This window comes from Asterias amurensis, chromosome 11 (genome assembly GCF_032118995.1).
Source record: "Asterias amurensis chromosome 11, ASM3211899v1".
NCBI lineage: Eukaryota > Metazoa > Echinodermata > Asteroidea > Forcipulatida > Asteriidae > Asterias > Asterias amurensis.
In genome coordinates, this window is record NC_092658.1 from 6,344,454 (window position 1) to 6,367,257 (window position 22,804).

Below are 22,804 nucleotides of genomic sequence, written 5' to 3' on the forward strand. Positions count from 1 at the left end.
CAATTGAGGTAATATTTACCAATACATACCTAAAATTTGTCCCAGCATTATGAAGATGTTTATTCTACTCTCCAAAGAAAAATAGAAAGTATTTCAGTCAATAATTATTTGTCTTAACTGGGAAGGAACAACGATATGTCATACTGTAACATGATTTTAATTTTAAATAATAATAATTTTGACATTTGAATACAGTGTATGTGATAGCTTTAATCCCTCTCTTCATTTTCTGGTGATTTCTAAAATTTACAGTGTGTTGTTAAAATAAGAGAGAAGTAACCCAACCAAACCTTATCCAATTTGTTCATTTTTCTGTTGGTTAAAGACACTGGACGCGTTTGGTAATTGTCAAAGACCAGTCTTTTCACTTGGTGTCTACCACCATTTTCAGATTCAAACGTTTTGAAGTCAAATTTTATCCAAAGCACATTACTTCGAAAGAATCCTTTTTCTAAAAAGTTTATACTATCAACAGCTTAAGTTTGTATGGTCATTTTTAATTTCTGGAGTAATTACCAACCCACAACCCTACCTTTGAACAAAAACATTTTCATGGAAAACACTTTTTCTCAATATCTTCTGGGTAAAATGCTTATAACAATTTAAATCAATAGTAACTATTTTGCATAATTAAACTATCAATTAAGTTAACTTTTAAAAAAATCATTTATTTACAGCTGCAAAACCTTTCATAGCTTTTAGTCAACATTACTACTGCAAATACATCTTGGCATAATTTTCTGGGTTTTGTTTTTTAAATGTTGTTTCTTTGCATCGATATTTAGATTTTAAAATGGGTGGTAAACATCAGGAAGTTTCTTTTACTCCAAACTTCTTCTTTTTTCTTCAAACTACTGCCCACTGGCTTTGTTCTATGACTGTAGAAAACATTTCCGTCATTTAAACGATTGGGTACTTTTTCTAACACAAAGCACAATGTCCACAGATTTACATTAAACTTACACAGTTTGAAGATAATGATAATACAAAGCTTCCCTTAAAATATTAGTTGCTGAGGTGCTGTAGTTTTTGAGAAATAAGTAAAACAATGCCATTAAAATAAGTTTTTAAAAGCTAAAATAATTTTTGTCTCATGATCAGTGAGACTACAACTACAGCTCCTCAGCAACTAATATTTTCAGGGAAGCTTTATACTATCATTATCTTCAAACTGTGTAAGTTTAGTGTAAATCTGTAGACATTGTGTTTTTCGTTCTACAAAAAGTACACATAGACCCTTTAATCTATCTATTGGAAAATAAGTGCACCACATAACTGAATTTGAAATTTAGAGTCCCTCAGCTTAAAAAAAAATTCCTCTGAATAATGAGAAATAAAAAGGATATAATCTTGTATGAATACGTCATTTCAGCACTCTTTACTGTAGTCCTAAATTAAAAAAATCGCCAAACTATAACAAAGGACTCCACATCTACAAATCTTTTTGGAGAGTTGCCTAATTTCTCTAAGTACTTTAAAAACAAAGACGTAAACAAATTTTCAAACAATCAGCATGGCAAAATTACGATTGTCTTGAAAATAATGGACGACTGGTCTATTTAGCAAGGTCGCTAACTTCTGGGTAAATTTTGGCATAACTAGGTAGAGAAACATTTATCAATCATTAAGATAATGTAGACATTACTTCTGCGACGGAACAACTGCAATGTTTTACCATCTATTGGTGGGAAACCTGAGCATATGAGATTGTTTGCCCACAGATATTTGCTCCGCATTTGTTTTCACATGAAGTTCGAACTTGAATCAAATTTCATAGAGTCACTTAAGCTGAAAATATTGCTTAAAAATTGTCCGCTAAGCAGAAATTAGCAGAATACCAGTCACAACTTGTACATGTGACATGATAGTTTGGCTGGTGACCTAATTCTGGTAAGATGATTATTTTGTTGTGCTAAGCTACTTTTTGCGCTTAAGCAGCTCTATGAAATTGTACCAAGACCTAATGCTGTCAAATTCATACCTTAGAACTTAATCCTCATAAAAGGAAAGTTTTCATGTTTTACTTTTAAAGGGTACATTTTTGCCAATCCGCTTTTTACATGTTGTGGTACTCAAGGCTTCTCAAACAAAATGGAGTCACTAATTGAAGACAAAGAAAAGTCTATACATTTTGTCCGATGACGAAGCACCCCAAATGACACCAAATCCTCAATTTATGAAAATAGACTTCCAAATTTGTTTTGAAATATTGCACCACCACCATTTTAAATCAACCTGATCAACTACACTGGAAGACTTATTAAGTAGTTAGTAAATTTGCTATTAAATTGATGTTACTCATGCAGGGATGATATTTGTCCCCGGGAAACAAAAAGTAAGAGCATTTAAGTGAGTACAAATGCTGACCTCTGTGTGCCTACGCCTACACATGATACAAAGTTTGATACAGCTAGGGTAGAGATCTGATGGAAAACACACATTGGTTTTAATCTTGAAGATTACTTAAAAAAAAAATCCTGAGAAATTTAACCTTTGTGGTGATCCCCCCCCCCCCCCAAAAAAAAAAAAAGTTGGTTTACCTTTATAAAAAAAACTCTTCTTTATCCCCAAAAGAGAGAAACCGGGGATCAAGTTTTGGGGAAAAAATTCACCAGACGGCAGGTTTAGTAGCTCAACATTTTTACTGGACCAGAATCGTTTCTCAAATGAGAAATACTCGTCTACTGAGATTTAAGTATAAACTGTTTATATTTTAACAAGCGCTGTAGTAGATTTAACTCACTCTTACAGCAAAATATACTTCGATACTCAACAGAATTGAAAGAAATTTATCAGACCTAAAAAGTCAACATTTGAACATCTTTTTTGTTAAATGTTAAATTTGCATCAGGATTACAGATAATAATTCAATTGAAAACACAAGACTGCTAGATTTGTTTGGTTGTGTCTTAAAAAGCCTGCTTCATAATTCCTGCAAATGCGAATGCGATGCGAATTTGAAGTGAATTTGGCATCACAACTCTGTTTTCCCTGCGATATTCGCAATGCTGCGAATTATTCGATGCGAATTTGTGACGTTAACATTCGCATCGCATTCGCATTCGCAGGAAGTATGAACCGGGCTTCAGTCCGGTGGTTCAAAGTTTGCCCTTAACTTATTCAACGCCTGGCCAGCGAGACCAGTTAGCTTGTCATTTCACTGGTCCCCTACCTTTTTTCACGAGTCCATAATTCACATGCTTTTCAACACTGAATTAGCCAAACCACTAGGAGAGAATTTCTGCTAGTCTTTGGATGTTTTAACTGGCATTTGGCCAGTGAACTACTGTTGGGGGAGAACGCTGTGGTCTAGTGTAAATGTTGAGCCCCAAGGTCTGATTGATTGGCAATAATGTCTAACTCTTCACTTACTTAATTTATGACACTTTTTACAGGTTGATCTGTGGAATAAACGAATGTACTCAATTACAAAATCATTGATATACACTATCTTTCTGAGTATAATCACACCATACTAATTACAAAAAATAAATTTGAATCTATTTTGCATTATCGTGTTGAAGTCTTTAAAGGTAGGGTCAGCATTTCGTTTTTGTCAACGTAACGCTGATTTAAAGGCAAAACCATCAACAAGGAACAAGTTCGGGTAGCGACTAGATTTTACTAGACTAGACTAGAATAACCAGAAACGAGAGCACTGTAAGATTGAATATTTTAAACCATTCACTGGAGGATGGTTGACTTTGGTCAATACGAGAGCTACGTCATGGCTTCTGATCAAGTCTAGTCTCTCACCCAAACTTGCTCAATGATACAATAAAAGTCACCTGTGAAAGTTTCAGTTGAATTTAGTGTCTGCTTATTGAGAGAAAAGCAAAAACTATCACAGTATTTTCATCAAGAACTTCAAATCCATCCCGGGCCCAATTTCATGGCTCTGCTTACCGTAAGCATAGAATCGGCACTAACGGAAGCAGGGAATTCTGTGCTTAGATCAAGCGTATTTCACAGGTATGCGGTGAATTTTGGCTTCTGCCCGTGCATACTCCACATAACTAGGCATTCTACGCTTACAAGGCTAGCGCAGAAATTCGACACTAGCACGTCAAGCGGGGAATCGTGATTGAAAGCGCAGAATTCGATGCTTAGCAGAGCCATGAAATTGGGCCCAGGTTTAGTGACCTGAAAGCGAGTCGCATCTCTGGCTGTATAGACCTTTGTCATGATGCCTCCATCTTGATCATGTTCCACATATCAAATAACAATAATGTATGCTAATAATCATTTTGCAAATAGAAACCAGACTATTTTGTTCTTCCAGTCTCTGTTTGGTTACATTGATATCAACGGGAGAAATTCAAGATGGCTGTACCATGATAAAGGTCTATTGAGGTCCACTTTCAACAAGCATCACAGAAATGTCAAACAGTCGCTTGCAGGCGACCATTGGAGATTCAAAATCTGTAACATATTTTTATTGTTTGCTAATCATCGCGAGCACTTCAGATGCAATAACTTCGCAGGATGCTTCCTACCATTTCCATCTTTATAATAAGTAGGCTTTCAGATAGAGTTACACAATTTCTTTTTAATTTCTTTTACAAACTGTTTCTATTTGAACAATCAGAAGAGAAGATAGATTGCTTTGACCTTTCATAATAACCTTGCTTTAATAGACGATGTGACCTGTGACATCACATGTTTACAAAAGAGCCACCAAGCCTGGACTTCCTGCAGGCACGACTTGTACACAGCACAATGGAAGAAAACATCAAATCTTATATTTTATGGAGATTGCACTGTCCAATTCTTATCAACTTTTGGTATGATGAAAAGGGGCACATCTCAGAACTTGTCCAGCTTTTACTTTCATAACTCTTGGATTTATGTGGAAACTATGACACAAAATGTCAACTTTCCCATATTACCAGTACAGTATCTTGCCTGCCAGACTAGCCAAAGAATGTACAAGGTCACACTTATTGTAAACAAAGGTCACATGGTCTATACAGATGAGGTTCTTTCGACTTACATTACCTAAGTAAGATGAATTTATCCATGATTGTTGTGGCCACAGTAATGTTTCCGATCCATTTATTTTGCGAATCGTTTGTCTCGTCCACCTCTCTCCTCCTCACTCCTTAAGACTTTTGCAGACTCAGACTTGTGAAGCTGTTGAGTATCTCCTCAATTTGATCCACCTGTTCAAAGACAAATATTACACACACAAAATCAACTTGGTTCAAATTTTACATGGTCGTGACACTTGTGTCCTTAATCAGGAGACTTAACCATTGCTTCGACCTCCGGATTGGACGTAAAGCTGTTGGTCCCGTATGTTGTTTAACGCACGTAAAAGAACCCAGTGCACTTATCGAACAGAAAAGGGGTTTGCCCATGGAGCCTGATGATGGCTGCTAATTGCGCTCTAACCCTTATAAGGTGCTACCTAATTGGGTCTCAGAATTCAAAACTTCAATAACCTATCTTTCTGTAAAAGAGTACATACTCAGCGCCTTGAGTACTTTGTTAGTAGATAGGTGCGCTGTATAAGACTTTGATATTATTATAATTATTATTATTACATCATAGGACTGTTGTCATTAGCCTTTTTTATTTATGATGGACACTATATAGAAGTGCAGTGTTTGCTGTGGGTGTATTGGGGGTGTATACAGACAAATTAACCCAAACCAATGTGTCCAGCATCATACCTCCTAATGGCTTATGAAGACGAATTTGATATTGATGCAAAGATTCATCTAAGTACTTAACTGTTATTTCTAATTCATATTGTTTCTATCATTAATCCCTTTGTCTACTTTGTATAACGCTATATAGCGTTATATATTTGGGCTTAATGTTGTCTTTATTCCTCAATTCTAAAATTGGAGGCTGCCTGTCTCCTTGTCTTCTTTGTTCACCCATGATTTAACCTTTGTGTATTAATCTACCATAACAGGTTTTTATTTATTTGTTCTTCAATTAAGTGCTGGTTATCCTGTTTTGTTTTGTATTGTTGTAACGGGCACATCCATCAAAAACAAGCCTTGGCTTTTTAGGATGATGCCTCCATAATATGCAGATGTGGAAAGACATGTTCTATCGATGGATCGATTGATTGTAAACTGGGTGTTTGAGATGGGTATAGGTGCTTTGAATGGGTGCTACATTGGGTGTATTTAGTCATAAATATTATTGGTCATACCTGGTCATTGGTTGCTGATTCTTGCACTTGCAATGTGAGTTGATCCAGACGCTGAATATGTTCTGCTAAACCAATGCTCGTCATGTATACCTTCAACATGGAGACGAGCTGCAAAAGGAGAAAATGTTGATCAGTTAACAAAATATATCTGTGCTTTGTTTGTTTGTTTAAATTTTGTTCTTTTTGGTGGCCTCATTTTATCCATTTGTGCGCAAGGCGTTTGCCATGTGAGGTGTCCTGGATTGAGGAAAAATAGATGACAGAGAAACACATCGCGCCACATTAGATGGTGCTCTGTAAAAGTAGCTGTACAACGTTTGTACAACAAGGGTGTTTTTTAATCATTTTCTTGCAACTTCGATGACCAATTGAGCCCAATTTTGCACAGGTTTGTTATTTGATGCATATGTTGGGATACACCACGTGGGATTACTGCCGTTGATTTCACAAAACTCTTCCTAACTTAAAGGCAGTGGACACTATTGGTAATTGTCAAAGACTAGCCCTCACAGTTGGTGTATCTCAACATATGCATAAAATAACAATCCTGTGAAAATTTGAGCTCAATCGGTCATCGAACTTGCGAGATAATAATGAAAGAAAAAAAAACCCCTAGTCTCATGAAGTTGTGTGCGTTTAGATGGTTGATTTCGAGACCTCAAGTTCTAAATCTGAGGTCTTGAAATCAAATTCGTGGAAAATTACTTCTTACTCGAAAACTATGGCACTTCAGGGGGAGCTGTTTCTCACAATGTTTTATACCATCAACCTCTCCCCATTACACGTCACCAAGTAAGGTTTTATGCCAATAATTATTTTGAGTAACTACCAATAGTGTCCACTGCCTTTAAGACTAATCTTAGGACATAAGACGAGTCCCAACCCTGCACTGTAGCATGCAGACCTTAAGATTAATCCTAAGTTAGGAAGAGTTACTCGTTCTAACTCAAGATAAGACGAGTCCTAACTCTTTGTGAAATCGACGGCTGGTCTTTTAAATTACCAAACATGTCCAGTGCCTTTAACCAATAAGGGAAATAAGGTTCAAATGTCAACTTTGAGTTTGATAAATGTCTTTCAATTCCTTCTAGTAATAAAGCATACCAATCAGACAGATGGCAACAGTCTTCACTTTGAGCTTGTTTGTTCAAAAAACAATTTAAATACTAATTACCTTTATCTAGGAAGTGTTGTTTTCTTAAACTGATTTTTGTCTTCAACAAAAAATTTTGGCCCAGTAAAAGCTTTGATCTATAAGCCTTGAAACTGTTCTCCCTAAATTTAAGCTCACGGTGTGAATGACAGGGCCACAGAGATATGGTTGCGGTCGCACCCAGCTTGTTCAGTCCCAGACAGCATTTTAATTGAGTCTACTTCAAGAAGTGAGAATCAGGGCTCGCCCTTAAAGGGTCGGGGTACTTTTTGTAAGACACAAAACTCAATGTCCACAGATTCACTTCAAACTTACACGGTTTGAAGATAATGTTGGTAGAAAGCTTCTCTTAAAATATTACTTACTGAGGTGGTGAAACATTTGAATAATTAGTAAAACAAGTCATGAAAACTATTTTAGCATGTAAAGTGTTTTTTTTGTGACAGTGTTTTACTCATTTCTAAAAAACTACAGCACCTAAGCAAGTACTATTTTAAGGGAAGCCTTCTAATATCATTATCTTCAAACTGTGTAATTTAATGTAAATCTGTGGACATTGTGTTTTGTTTTACAAAAAGTAGCCAAATCCTTTAAACCCAGAATTTATATCCCCGGTTGGCTACAATACTACAAAAGAGCAAGGCCTGTGGAGAACCTACCTGTAATACTTCACGCTGTAGCTGCATAGATGTGATACCACACGAGGAATCTTTAATATGTCGTAACCTGGAACGTGCCAAATGAACGGGGGTGTGCCCGCCCCTGTCTGGCTCGTGGGTGTTGGCTCCTGACTCTAATAACGTTGTGACCACACCCATGTGATTGCTGAAAACCGCTGCAAGTAACACATAAAAGTAGTCCAGTCATTAAAAGTAAAATAAGAACTTGAGGAATGGAAAATATGAGGTGCTAAAATAATCACACCATGAAAGGAAACAAAAGTAGCCAGCTCTTCGATTTTGGGAAAAACAACATGAAAGAAGTTTGGTTTTACATGTAGTGGTTTAATAAGTTCTCTATGTATGTAGTGGTTTAGCGAGGCCTGCTTCATCATGTTCATGTGTTTTAAAGACAATGTTTTAAAGAAAATGTGCACCAATTAAGCTAGTAGCTCTTTTAAGGTCTACGACCCTCCTACTGTCTGACCCTTCAATATCATCCACTGTGGTTCCGAATGATAGATAAACTATGCCAGCCTGTAGTATGATATCATGTGGTGAATGCATCTACAAAGTACACAGTCAACTCTCCTACTGTCTGACCATTCAACATCATCCACTGTGGTTTCGAATGATAGATAAACTATGCCAGCCTGTAGTATGATATCATGTGGTGAATGCATCTACAAAGTACACAGTCAACCTTCCTACTGTCTGACCATTCAATATCATCCACTGTGGTTTGGAACGATAGATAAACTATGATAGATAAACTAAATGGTCCGTCCAGTATACCATCTACTCAAATCCGTTAAGCATTATCTTTGATTCATCACTATCCATGGAACCCCCATGTGACAACAATTGCTAGGATCAGTCTGCATGTCCATCCGTTAAACATTGGACACATACAGAAATATCTTGACAAACACACCACTGAAATTTTGTTCACGCTTTCATCAATTCTGAGATGTGATAGGCTGTTTAGAAAAAAGAATGAACTCCGAGCTCAAAGCGCGTAAGCATGCAAGCTCGCGAGCATGAAGCCCATCTATTAACATTTGTCTCAATTTTGTTTAGAATTTGATCTTTAACCCCCCCCCCCAAAAAAAAAAAACAAAAAAACATTTGCTCCCCCATACACAACCCCTTTAGTTGAATGGTTTTAAATGGTTGGTCAACTACTAGAAAATGTTGCTGACAGTACGGGGTTAAACGAGACAATTTTCAGGCAAAAGCTCTTAAACACCTAATAAACACAAATCAGGTGACATATCAACCATACAAATAAATAACAAACAACAATAATACATTTATTTATCATGCCACACAATTAACAAAATGCCAGTTTGCGTGTAGACAGAGACTAAAGCTTGACTCATACTTCCTCCTGCGACTGCCATGAGAATTTTGACGTCACTGTTTTGCCGGAGTTCAGCACAACTCAACTCGTCCAAAATTCTCGTTGCGAAATTTGTGATGTCAAAATTTATATCGCATTCACACTTGCAGGAAGTATTTACCCGACTTAAGGCGTTGAAAGACACAGTGCATTAGGTCTGTAAGGGTAGAGATTGATGATGTGAGTGATGGGCATCCCATACACCCGTTCGGATGTCGGTGCTGCATACTCCTCAGGGGTAGTACTACCTGGTAAATGTGTAAGATGTGTAAGCTTTCTCCTGAAGACGAGCAGATTATACTGTTTGAAATGTCGAGACCAGACCGGCTCTTTTCAGAGCCACCACTCATTCAAAAGAGAATTACACATGGTTGTACCCGCAAGTCTACTATTCATATTTATATTTATAGTTACTCTTATGTGTAAGCTGCTTTGTAAGTAAAAAAGTGGATATGCATAGTATTATTATTGTTAGTAATGATGCGTTGCATAATGTGTTGCAAAGATATTTGTTGTTGTTGCCTTCCAAGTTATAACACTAGCTTATAATACTATATTATTATATAAGACTATTAGCTTATATAATGAATGCTTTTACCCCCCCCCCCCACACACACTTGTTTGTGTTATTCCGGCTGGAATTAAATGGGCTCTGTTGCCCCTGGTCTTGGCCTTGGTGCCCCTCCAGAAGTTTTAACTTCCAGTGGAAGTGTCCTTTACAAAATGAGAATGGCTTTGCCCTCCCCAAGATGAAATCCCAGGCCCATTATTCAAATTATTAATGCAACCTTCCCCCAGGGCGATAGGAGTATGTTCCTATTGCGGAATAAACCAACCAAATCCAATCAAATAAATTGTTATTGAATCTGTTGTCAACTTACCCAAATGCAGCGGTGTATTACCAACCCCATCTTTCAAGTTGACGTCTGCTCCTTTGTCTAACAGTATCTGAACTGCAATCAAAATCAACCAACAAATTGTCAGAAAAAAGGAAGGTCTAACTATGTGCAAGACGACAACAACAGAACCGACAGGTTGCTGTGTCATGGCCGAGCGGTCTACAATAGTACACCGTACCAAGCTCTGGTGTTGTTAGCAGCAGAGTGTGGGTTTGATACATGGTCATGACGCTGGTCCCCTTGAGCATACAATTGCTTTAGAGCAAGGCACGCAACCTTAATAGCTTTGTAAAAAGTTGGGAAGGTAGTGCCTTCTGCTCTACCAGCCAGGCTCCTAGTGGATGACATACCAATTACCCATGCCTGCATCTTTACGGACTGTGAAGCCCCAGGAGTAGGTGGTGCCCTTAATGGTGGCAGATGATTTCGGTCGATAGCTCAAATGAGTTAAGTGTAGCCCTTGTTTTGTTTTTTTTGTTTTAAATAAAGAAACTTGTGTAAAAAACTTGTGTCAATTTCTGTTTTTTTTTCTTTCCATTTCTCTCCCCTCTGTTATTTCTTCCATTTAGTAGCCTTTAACAGGGCAATCTTTTTCAAATATTCATTCCAAATTTGTTCTATATCCTCTTCTATAATGAAGAATTCAGTGAGGAGGACTGAGGACTGTTGCTTATCATGAGATCACCGTCAGGTATTCCTATCTCATGTAATTCTAAACATTCTGAGAGTGACAAAGGGGAGGATGCTAGCAGAGGACTTAGGTCACCTGTAGGAAAACAGACCGAGGGAGTCAGGATTAAAACACTCTGATGAAGTCTTGGGGGAAAATGGCAAACATTGTGGAGTCAATCGTTTATAATTCCACCGTAAGTGATGGTTGGAGCTTTGCATGGTGTGATGGATTTATAAGAATGAACTATAAATAGTAGTAAACTTGCGGGTACAACCATGTAATAATTCTCTTTTGATGGAGTGTTGGCTCTGAAAAGAGTTTTTGGTCTCAACATTACAAACAGCAGTATACTGTCTGCTCGTCTTCAGGAGAAAAAACGTCGACACCAAACCGGCTCTTTTCAGAGCCAACACTCCCTCAAAATTACATGGTTGTACCCGCAAGTTTTCTTTTATTTATAGTTTATTCGAATCCCAAGGTGTTCATGATTTTGTTAAATACCTACCCATCTCATGACTTCCTTTGGTGACGGCAAAGTGAAGTGCTGCTCTGCCCTTTTCATCTGCTCTATTTGGATTAGTACCATCGTCCAGTAATCTACGGACTACAATCATAGAATATTGGAATCATTTCATTAAAAATTTGCAACCAAAGTTTTGAGTTGGCATGCTAGATATTCCCGTTACAAGTATTTCCTCAAAACAGGTTTCTCTAGCTTTGCTTCTAAAGATTAAATCTTCAAAAGTTTTAATAACTTTCGACAAGTCCTTAGCATACTAAAATGGAACTACACCACTAGGTAATCCAACAAAAAGGAATAAAAAGTCAAATAATTCCACAATATTTACCTTCACAAACATTTCCATTGCTGGCTGCAGTTCGAAGCTTTCTTTCTTCTAAAAATGACCCAAAAACAATCAAGTTTGTTATGAATATTTCAGACGATTTGTTTATTACATGATAATCATTTGTACTTAAGGATTTAAATTTAACATTTATTTGTTTATTTGCTACATTTTCAAATACAGAGCTGAAATTTAAATATTACTAAGCAACTTTGTCACTTTATAATTAAATTTACCTTTATTATTATTAAATTAATAAACCAAAGAGAAAACTAACTGGGTAAACCCCAATATCATTTAAAATCTGCAGAGTCATACATGTACATGTATATCCCACCGCCACTGACTGTACTGTCCTGTGGTTGTTTGATAATATTCAAACTTGTGATAAGTTTCAACTAGTCAGATCTTACTTTATAAAGAAGAAAAAAAGAATACCTTTTATATCCTTTCCAAGAGGATTCTTGTTCAGAACCACTGCCCCGCGTCTGCAGTACAGCCGCGACTTTGGGCGACGGATTTTGCCGACAAAATCATGCAAAGTTGGACTGTTTTCCGGGGTTAGAGTTTCCTGACTGTTGAATGTTGTTGGCAAGTATGAGAAATCAAGTCCTGGCGGAACGTCTGGAGACCAATTGCTTATATCAAAATTCAGTTCAGAATGGTGTGTGTTTGTGTTTATATTCCCGTCACTCTCCATCTTACAGCTACCTTTCTTGTCGGGGCTGGACCCCACGATTCCGCAGGGTGGCCGCGGGAACAACAAGTCATCGTTCTCGGACATCGGGCTTGCAATGCTCGCATCGTTCATTTTTCTAACTAAAGCTAAATCTTTGAATCCTGTCTCCCCTAAAACTCGGCACTCCTGGTGGGCCTTTTGGGCCAACACAAAGTCGGGGTAAGCCGACCCATTTCCCGGAAAAGAATATTAGAGTGTCTGGGTATGGAGTTAACGAGTGTTTTCCTGTTGCTAGACGGGAGAAGTTAACCACTTCGTGGGCGCGGCCATCTTGTTATCTTCTGAAGAACTGAGATTCATGGGAAACAACAAAATTCCCAGTTCTTCGAGAATTCAAAATAATCTACAAACTAAACTTTTACTTTACTGTCCTTGTGATAAAATATACTTCTGATGGTGAAGCAACATATTTGTCTGGCAAATAAAGGGAAATTCTACAGAATAATTCAGAAAAATGGGGCATTTAATAATGTAGGTCAAGGGTTACTTAAGGTCAAAATGGAATGGCAACTGGACTACGTTATACAAAAAGAGAGGAAGTAAATATCTGGGGACCAGTCTAGGTAAGTTAATTTTAGTCTGAGCGCAGCCTCAGCTACATATTGTGCGCTACATTCCTATGTGAATCTCGACGTTTACCAGACTATTGTTATTACGTGTGTTTTGCTCGCTGCTCTGCAAGCACACACATCGCTTGGTTTTGGTATGCAAAAGTTTGATGGAATACTTTTAACACTCATGGGAAATTATTTTCTCTCAAAGAAAGCCACAAGGAAACATCTCACTGCAATCCTTTCCAGGTGGAAACCTCGCTTCTATAGTGTTACCTGAAAAGATTGGCTAACAAATATGGCTGACAGTTGTTCAGATTTGCGGCAAAAACTTGACCACCATCACCACCACACGCATTCATATGATGACACGAGTCGCAGACGGCCGTTTGATGAACGCTATGATACCTCCAGGAGACGTAGCCATTGGAAGCAAGCAGACAACGCAGAACCCCGTCCCTCTTTCGAAGACGACATGGAACAGGTGAAGAAAATTCACTCCGGTATCAAACAAGTTCAACTCTTCTCCGACAGCGAGAGTGCAGAAATCGAGAAGAAAATTGACGAAGTCGTTCAAATCGGACAGGAAGGAAAATACCGTCAACACACTGTCGATAGAGCGCCGCTACGCAACAAATATTTCTTTGGAGAGGGCTACACCTACGGAGCACAGCTGTCCAAACGAGGTCCCGGCCAGGAGAGATTATACCCAAAGGGGGAAGTTGACGACATACCGGATTGGATCTTTGAATTAGTCGTCAAAAAACTAGAAGATAACAATCTTGTTCCAAAAGGATTCATTAACAGTGCTGTGATTAATGACTACCAGCCAGGGGGCTGTATTGTGTCCCATGTCGATCCTATGCACATCTTCGACAGACCCATCATCTCCGCATCGTTCTTGAGCGACGCTGCGCTGTGTTTTGGTTGCAAGTTTTCATTCAAGCCGATACGAGTCACCAAGCCCAAAGTTAGCCTCCCTATGGCGAGGGGTTGTGTCACATTGCTAAGGTCTCTGCAAAATCTCTACTACCATCTTTTCTTTTGTCTTTATAAATTCACTAATCATCTATTTATTTATTTATGTAGAAATATTGTGCTCGTTATAAAATACCATGTTTGACAAAGATAACAAAGATTCTTCCCTGATCTAGATTAGCGCTCTGTGTACTTTCTACTCTAGCTATGAGGAGGTTCATTACGCTATCAAGGAGTAATCGTCTCCCTGGCCTGATATTGATACTTCACAGAGACGGCGAAGGCAGTTGCCTCCATGCCCCCTGGTGATTTCCTCATAGGGTGCTACCAAGGAGGAAATTTGTTTGTGCCCATGCCCTTTCAAAAACGAAGCATACAGGCCTGCTTCTCAAAGGCTAGGCAATTGCCTACATGCCTCTGGTCATTGGTGCCCTTGAAATGCTCCAGTAGAAATCTACATTTTCTTCATGGGGTGCCCTTTAACAAGAACAAAATCCCTCTGCCCTTGCCCTTTTACAAACGAAGCATACAGGCCTGGTCTCCACATGGTTGAGCTGATAGCAATAGCCAAAGGAACCTCATAGTCATAGTAGGCCTCTGTTCTGGTCTTGGCTTTGTTGCCCTTTTAACGAACAAAAGGGCCTCCCAGTTACATTAAGATTCTCCAATGGAAGGTCCTTTGCAAAAAAGACAAGTTGTCTTGCCCTCTCTGTAGACATTTTTAGTTAGTAATATTATAATCATAAGTAGCACTTTGCATTTCACAACAACGTCTCAATACGCTTAGTAGTGCCCTGGTCATTGGGCCCCAAAAGTTCCTTTAGTCTTTCTCGGCTCCCTTGGGAGTATACAGCCTAAAGCTGCCGCGGCACTCCAGTTGCTTTTTTGATACAAAATATCAACCTCCACCCCTGCAGGTACCCATATATGCCCCTCTGTCAAGATACTGGCCAGCAAGTTGGATACAAATATTAGGGTTTTTATGTTTACTTTATTAACAATCTTTTAAATTTTTTTAAGGCAATGCAACATTATGGGTACTACTAGCCCCCCCCCCAAGGGTAATATGAACATTGCTATACCCTTTAATATCTCTTCAATGTAAGAACTGTATTTATCTTTGGATCAATCAAATTGCCTTTTTAACTCTTAAGTGATTCATTTTGAACTCTTGTTACTGCAGGTTTAAATCAAAACTTAATTTTTTACTTCCTATTTGTTATAATTCTAAATTTATTTTCATTTGTCCTGACCATTAGCTTTTTACCAGTGTAATTTTCTTAGTATTTAATTGTGTTCAGTCCCTTTAGGGTGCTGTATAATTTATATTATTATTTATGATTAGGGACCTATTCTGCAAAAGGCAACCTTTTTATCACCATAACCATGGCAATGAAAACGGAAACAACTTCTCAACATTCTAAATGTTTTAGAATAACATTTTTTGAAAGATGTTGATATAATTTTTTATTATTGCATTTCAGTGGTTACGCAGCAGATGAGGTCACACATTGCATCCGACCACAAGACGTCAAATCAAGAAGAGCTGTCATCATTGTTCGGAGGTGAGTTCAGGGTCCAATAACTCGTCAATTGTCTCGGTGAACTACAAGTCCTTCAGTTTTGTGGACTATTGCCCCCAAAATTGAGCCCTGCACACAACTAGGCAACCAGGCCTGTATGTTTAATTTTTGAAAGGGCAAGGGCACCAAGGCATTTTCTCATCGGTAAAGGGCACCCTGTGAAGAAATTCCTACAAGCATTTCAAGGGCATCAAGGTAATAATATTAACAATAATAATAATAATAATAATATTAATGATAATAATAATAAGACTTGTAATGTGCACATATCCACCCTGCTGGGTGTTGGTAAAACCAAAAACAAAGAAAAACAGACACCACAAAATGACCATGGGGCATGAAGGCAATCGCCTTCGTTGTCGCCAAGAAGTATCAGGCATCTGCAATGTCTTCTTCTTTTTAAAGCAAACAAACATTTTTGTTTTGTAAACAGAGTTTTCGAAGATGCACCAAGGCTCTCGCGTCAGTTGTCACTAAATAGCATCCCAGCCTCGTCCTACGACAAGCGACATGCGTCGAGGTACAGCCAGCATGACGACAGAACCCTGTACAATGATGAGAAGTCTCGAAGCAGAGTCTCACCCAACTCGTCTGGGGTGTCCAAAACCGGTAAAGTCCGCTCCACCATCGCAATCGTCGAGAGTCGCAAGAAAACATCACCCACCAAGAACGGCAACGTATCAAGGGAGAGAGGAGAGGGTAGTGAACACAAGAGGGCGCCGTTAAAGAGGCAGTCAGGTGATGGGCGGAGCAAGCAGGAGTCGACGGAGGAGCGACAAGCCAAATCAAAGACAGAGCCGGTACCCCACAAAAAGGTCAAAATCAACCGCCAGCAACCATTGTCATAGTAAGTTATTGATTTTGAAAAAAATGTGTCGGTCACTTTGCAAAAATTAGTCCTTTTTTCCATAGTTTGTACAGGAAGTGTAAAAAGGTGTTATTATAATATACATGTACATTGTATATCAATATTATATAAGGAAGCTTTGTTGAAAAACAAAAAAAACCTGCTATGATCATAATCAAATCATGTTTTTTTCCTCTTTTTTATTAAAAGTTAATATAATATGGTATTGATTAATCACATGTGTACAATGTCCATGTATACCAAGTGTATGCAATAAAAAAACAAAATTAATATGCCAGGTATAAATAGACGATAGAAAAATTTGTACACTGATAACCATCCTTATTGAATAAAATGCCCCCAAAAATAGGTCATGGCCTTACGCTTGGACCCTAGCAGAGTCTTACTTGAAGGATAAATGACAACACAGTGACGGCCACATGAACAAGTACACGTGTGTATATACTGTAAGTGTAAACACGAGCAGTGGATTGTATACATGTATATGGATTGCAATACGCGTCATCGACCGCCTTCTTTGAAGTATTAAAAAGGAAAAAGTGCACGCACAGCGCGTGCACGTGTCCCTTATTAATACATCAAAGTGGTGGCCGATGACGCGTATTGCAATACATCTATTAATTGATTGTAGTTTGCAGCACATGAGGGTGCTTTAACAGCAAATTCCCTTGCATCACAAATTTGTATTATGTTTGTTTTTTAAATAAGAGATCACCCAAGTATTTTCACCAGGCCGGACAGCCACTTTAAGGTGAAGGCTACCCCTAACTGATTTGGGCTTCGACCCAAGTCAACTGTCGAAAGGGTCGATTGCCACCTACTCCTTGGGCTGAAACAGGGTTACACCAGGGTAGGCATGGGTAGCATCCACTAGGAGCCTGGCTGGTAGAGCAGAATGCACTACCTCACCAACTTTTTACAAAGCAATTATGGTCAAGTGCCTTGCTCAAGGGCACATGTTTCATGACAGGAATTCGAACCCACACTCTGCTGCTGAAAACACCAGAGCTTGGGTTGATTGACATGAGTGTTGTTGTAGACCGCTTTGCCACTACACGCCATGGCATAATGACAGTTTATGTTTTCTTGTGTCAGGGGCCAAGGCAATTAAACAATAATAATAATACCAATGAAAATCCAGTTTTAATTTGTAAATTTGTTTTGCATTTTGGTTCTAAGACAACCTCAGATAGTTATTAAAAAACAGCAAATTGCCAAACACATCATTTTTGCCAAAATGTTCAAAGAAGGGGATTACAGAAGTATTTAACACGTAATTCTAGCTCATTTTTGCAGTTTTCTCAAACAAAACTTATTGTAATACATACTTGTGTCATTTGAAACTAAAAGTCATAAAACGTTAATTTTGTTTTTCTTTTCTAAGAAAATTTGTCTTAGATATAACTCTTTTCAAGTTTTCAGAAGGAGAAATCCTTGCCAAAACAGAAAAATTGCTTAAGAACATAACTGCAAAGCACAACATTTATTTAATAATCAGGAGACCAGTTAATAAAATGGTACAAGCAACATGGCATTTTGGCTGGTAACCTTCTTGTAAGCAAATTATTTTGTGCATTTTTAATTTGTTTGCGCTAAAGCAACCCTATGCAATTGGGCCCCACAGAGCTGTTCAAGCAGACATTAGTGCTTGATCATTTATACTGCTTAGCAAACTTAATCAGAACCAATTGCGAATGGTTAGTGTTATGTAATTTTAGTTACCTATTGTACATGTATTTTCTGGAGAAGCTCAACTGTTTTGTACCCCGTTGTTCGTTAGTTTCATGAATCCCTAACCCTGTTTCAATTCTGGAAATAAACATGATTTGGTGGTTAGTTGTAAAAGGAAGTTGTATCTCCACCATGCCAAGTTTCAAATCCTACTCATGTACATGATGTTACTGCAAACCTTACTAATTGTATCTCTGTGTGCTAAGTTTCAAATCCTACTCATGAACATGGTGTTACAGCAAACCTTACTAGATTGTATCTCCACCACGCAAAGTTTAAATCCTACTTACGAACATGGTGTCACCACAAACCTTACTAGATTGTATCTCCACCATGCAAAGTTTCAAATCCTACTCATGTACATGGTGTTACTGCAAGCCTTACTAGATTGTATCTCCACTATGCAAAGTTTCAAATCCTACACTAGATTGTATCTCCACCATGCAAAGTTTCAAATCCTACTCATGTACATGGTGTTACTGCAAACCTTACTAGACTGTATCTCCACCATGCAAAGTTCCAAATCCTACCCTAGACATGGTGTTACTGCAACCCTTACTAGATTGTATCCCCACCATGCAAAGTTTCTAATCCTACTCATGTACAGGGTGTTACTGCAAACCTTAATAGATTTAATCTCTACCATGCAGAGTTTCAAATCCTAATCACGTACATGGTGTTACTGCAAACCTTACTATATTGTATCTCCACCAAGCAAAGTTTAAAATCCTACTCATGTACTTGGTGTCACAGCAAACCTTACTAGATTGTATCTCCACCATGCAAAGTTTCAAATCCTACTCATGTACATGGTGTTCTTGCAAACCTTACTAGATTGTATCTCCACCATGCAAAGTTTGAAATCCTACTCATGTACTTGGTGTCACAGCAAACCTTACTAGATTGTATCTCTGTGTGCTAAGTTTCAAATCCTACTCATGTACATGGTGTTACTGCAAACCTTACTAGATTGTATCTCCACCATGCAAAGTTTCAAATCCTACTCATGTACATGGTGTTACTGCAAACCTTACTATATTGTATCTCCACCAAGCAAAGTTTCAAATCCTACTCTAGTACTTGGTGTCACAGCAAACCTTACTAGATTGTATCTCCACCATGCAAAGTTTCAAATCCTACTCATGTACATGGTGTTCTTGCAAACCTTACTAGATTGTATCTCTGTGTGCTAAGTTTCAAATCCTACTCATGTACATGGTGTTACTGCAAACCTTACTAGATTGTATCTCCACCATGCAAAGTTTCAAATCCTACTCATGTACATGGTGTTACTGCAAACCTTACTAGATTGTATCTCCACCATGCAAAGTTTGAAATCCTACTCATGTACTTAGTGTCACAGCAAACCTTACTAGATTGTATCTCCACCATGCAGAGTTTCAAATCCTACTCATGTACATGGTGTTACTGCAAACCTTACTAGATTGTATCTCTGTGTGCTAAGTTTCAAATCCTACTCATGTACATGGTGTTACTGCAAACCTTACTAGATTGTATCTCCACCATGCAAAGTTTCAAATCCTTCTCATGTACATGGTGTTACTGCAAACCTTACTAGATTGTATCTCCACCATGCAAAGTTTCAAATCCTACTCATGTACATGATGTCACTGCAAACCTTACTAGATTGTATCTCCACCGGGCAAAGTTTCAAATCCTACTCATGTACATGGTGTTACCACAAACCTTACTAGACTGTATCTACATGTACACCATGCAATGTTTCAAATCCTATTCATGTATAGTTTCAAATCACACTCGTGTACACTGTACATGGTTTTTCTGCACACCTTAAATACAAGTTTGTGGTTAATTATTTGCTATAAATTTCTGGCTGAGCAAATGTAAGCTTGACACTATAGTCAGAAACGGTGCGTGTGTTATGATATTTCAGCTGATAACCTTTTTCTGGTAAACAAAATATTTTTGCACTATTAGTTGTTTGTGTGTGTTTTAAGCAGCTCTATGAAACTTGGCCAAGGATCGACACAGTTAAATCTTTGTATTTGTTAGCAAGTCCAAATGGCCCATGAATAGGACCTAAGTAACTTGCTGGAATACTAATTATCATAACTTTTTTTAGTTGGCATTTGGTTGTGAATTTACTTCTGTTCACACTGGTTTCTTTTCTTAGGCCTGAAATGTATTGCCTGGTTTATTTTAGATTTATTCCATGCTGCAGGGTTAATAGTTGCCACTATGTATGGAGTGGTTTGGGGCTTAGGTATAAAAACTGTAAATTTACAATTTCCTTGACAAGTTCTATAATAAGAATGTTGTGAATTATCATAAGGAAATGAGTTAAGGAAATAACCTTAACTGGTCAGATTTGTGTCAGGCTTCGGGGTGCTGTGTTTGCAGCTGTGATTTTGAATGAGTTGGAACAAGTACATGTAGTTACTGTATTTAGGCAAAAGTTTTCCTGTATCTATCTATACACCCAAGTTTATTCAGCATACAGATTGAAGCTAAGCTTCATGAAATTCCTACAACGTTTGATCTTTCCAATCTCTATTATTGGCTATCAATATTATTATATCATTTGCATTTATGATATAATAAATAGTTGATGACTGCACTTTATTCTGGCACCCCTATGATTGGACAACTCAATGTTCCGACAACCCAATCAGCCCTGGAATTTCAAGGTCATTTTCATTTTATAACTGTCACTTTCATCGGAAAATCTTAAAGTCTACAGGAAATATTTAAAGGGGCACCAAGGCCAAGATCAGGTTGCACAATTGTTCAACAAAACTTGCCGTAATTGAAATGCTAGTAGTGTATGGATAAAGGATAGGATTAGAAAAACGAATTCCCAGAAAAGCACACCAGGAGTGTATGGTGTTGGAACATCTAGGGTGTCGGAGCTTAGATGGTGGGGGTGAGGGTGTTGGGGTGGGGGATAACCTAGTATAAAGGTTGTACAACCATTGCCAATCAGATTTGTATTAGTTTGAGGATTTTAATTCTCCGGGAAAAAACTTCAATTTGGAATATTAATACACAGATGTACACTTCTGAATCCTAAACATTTATGTTCGTCATTTAGCTTTGGAATGTAAGCTATTTTGTTGCATTTTAATCACATATTTAGTGGAATTTAATTAATAACATAATAATTGTTGAGAAAAACATTTAATATTGCAAAAATGAGGTATCGCTTTTATGCCAATTTCCCTTAACATTATTTCATAGTGTAAGTCTGATTGTTAGCAGTAATTTTCTAAAAGAAATCAAACATGTCAGTTTTGGTTGACTGATTTGCATATTAATCATTGAAATTCTCCCAAGTGCCTGTTCAGATTAAGATATTGTAGATAATTATATATAAAAATGTATTGTTTAATCTGAAGAATCAATGTAGTTTAAGCAAGAATTCGGCTATAATTATATTTCAAAAACAGTTTCCCAGCCTTTTATTTTCCTTTATAGGCAGTGTTAATTACTCGAAAAAATTATCAGCATAAAACCTTACTTGGTAACGAGTAATGGCAGAGGTTGATAGTATAAAACATTGTGAGAAACGGCTCCCTCTGAAGTGTTTTACAAGCAAAACAATATTTTTGTCTCGCTGAATGGGGTGGAAAGAAATATAAGCAAAGCTATACTTGGAACTGATTTTCCCCAACAAGAACAAAATCGGTTATTGTCTTTGAGAAAGGGAAGTGCTTGTGCATTATTGGCTGTTGGTGGACGATTGGATTTGGCATGGATCCAAGAGCTGTATATTACTGTTTTTTTTTTATTATTAATTAATTTATGGTTTTCTTTGAGGTGCACCACACTAAAAAAATTCACATAGTAACCAAATGCTGAATGCTATTTTTATTATTAATATTTTTATTTATTTTTTTTGTGGAGGGGGGGGGGGGGGAGGTGGGGACTTAAAAAAATATTCACAGTCGCCCAGGCTCTTGGAAATCAAACGAATATATGTTCAAACAACTACACTTCAAATTTGTTTTTTATTTTGGGGCAGATCAGCCCATTGGAACTCTTTGCAAATTTCCGCGGAGAAAAAAAAACACCCCGAAAATATGTTTTTCCTGAAACCAACTTTCTGCAAGTTTTCATCATATACACTGTAAGGCACCCCTCAAGTTCCCAAGCCATATAGGATCAACTTAAAAGCCTTTATAACAAATGTATTAAAAGTTGGGGCAAACATGTCCCAAAACGTTATTTATTATTTAAAGATTTTTGGGGGGTCTACACATTTTCCCCCTTTTTGGTGTGGTGCACCCACTAGCGCCCTCTGGATGCTAAGACAGGCTGGATTTGGCCATGGAACATAGGCTAGACTGCAGTTTAAAGAACAATACATAGTATTGTTTCAAGTCCGAGAAAGCTTCAGGAGAAGTGTTCTTTATTTTCAATTTTTTTCATTTTGCAAGACGGCAACTTTTCCGTTTAGGTTGAATTAACTCAAGAGTTTCAACCAAAAGTAGTTAAACTAAACTGTATGAATATTCATACGGTGACGTCATTTGTATAGTACATAGTACAATACTTATTTGCATGTATACGCTT

General features: G+C 37.8%; 2 protein-coding genes across 2 annotated transcripts; one reads left to right on the forward strand and one right to left on the reverse strand.

Moving 5' to 3' along the window:
* Positions 1 to 743: 743 nt before the first annotated feature.
* Positions 744 to 12,956, reverse strand: LOC139944278 (ankyrin repeat domain-containing protein 54-like). The gene is made up of 7 exons (XM_071941265.1): positions 12,239 to 12,956; positions 11,804 to 11,851; positions 11,461 to 11,559; positions 10,265 to 10,336; positions 7,982 to 8,157; positions 6,170 to 6,277; positions 744 to 5,162 (listed from the first exon to the last, which is right to left on the reverse strand). The coding sequence occupies exons 1-7, from the start codon at positions 12,609 to 12,611 to the stop codon at positions 5,103 to 5,105; spliced, it is 936 nt and encodes a 311-aa protein (XP_071797366.1). The 5' UTR covers positions 12,612 to 12,956; the 3' UTR covers positions 744 to 5,102.
* Positions 12,957 to 13,213: 257 nt separating this feature from the next.
* Positions 13,214 to 22,117, forward strand: LOC139944070 (RNA demethylase ALKBH5-like). Its single transcript, XM_071941025.1, has 3 exons — positions 13,214 to 14,101; positions 15,553 to 15,633; positions 16,085 to 22,117. Exons 1-3 carry the CDS (start codon positions 13,389 to 13,391, stop codon positions 16,497 to 16,499), a joined length of 1,209 nt encoding a protein of 402 aa, XP_071797126.1. The 5' UTR covers positions 13,214 to 13,388; the 3' UTR covers positions 16,500 to 22,117.
* The last annotated feature ends 687 nt before the right edge of the window (positions 22,118 to 22,804 follow it).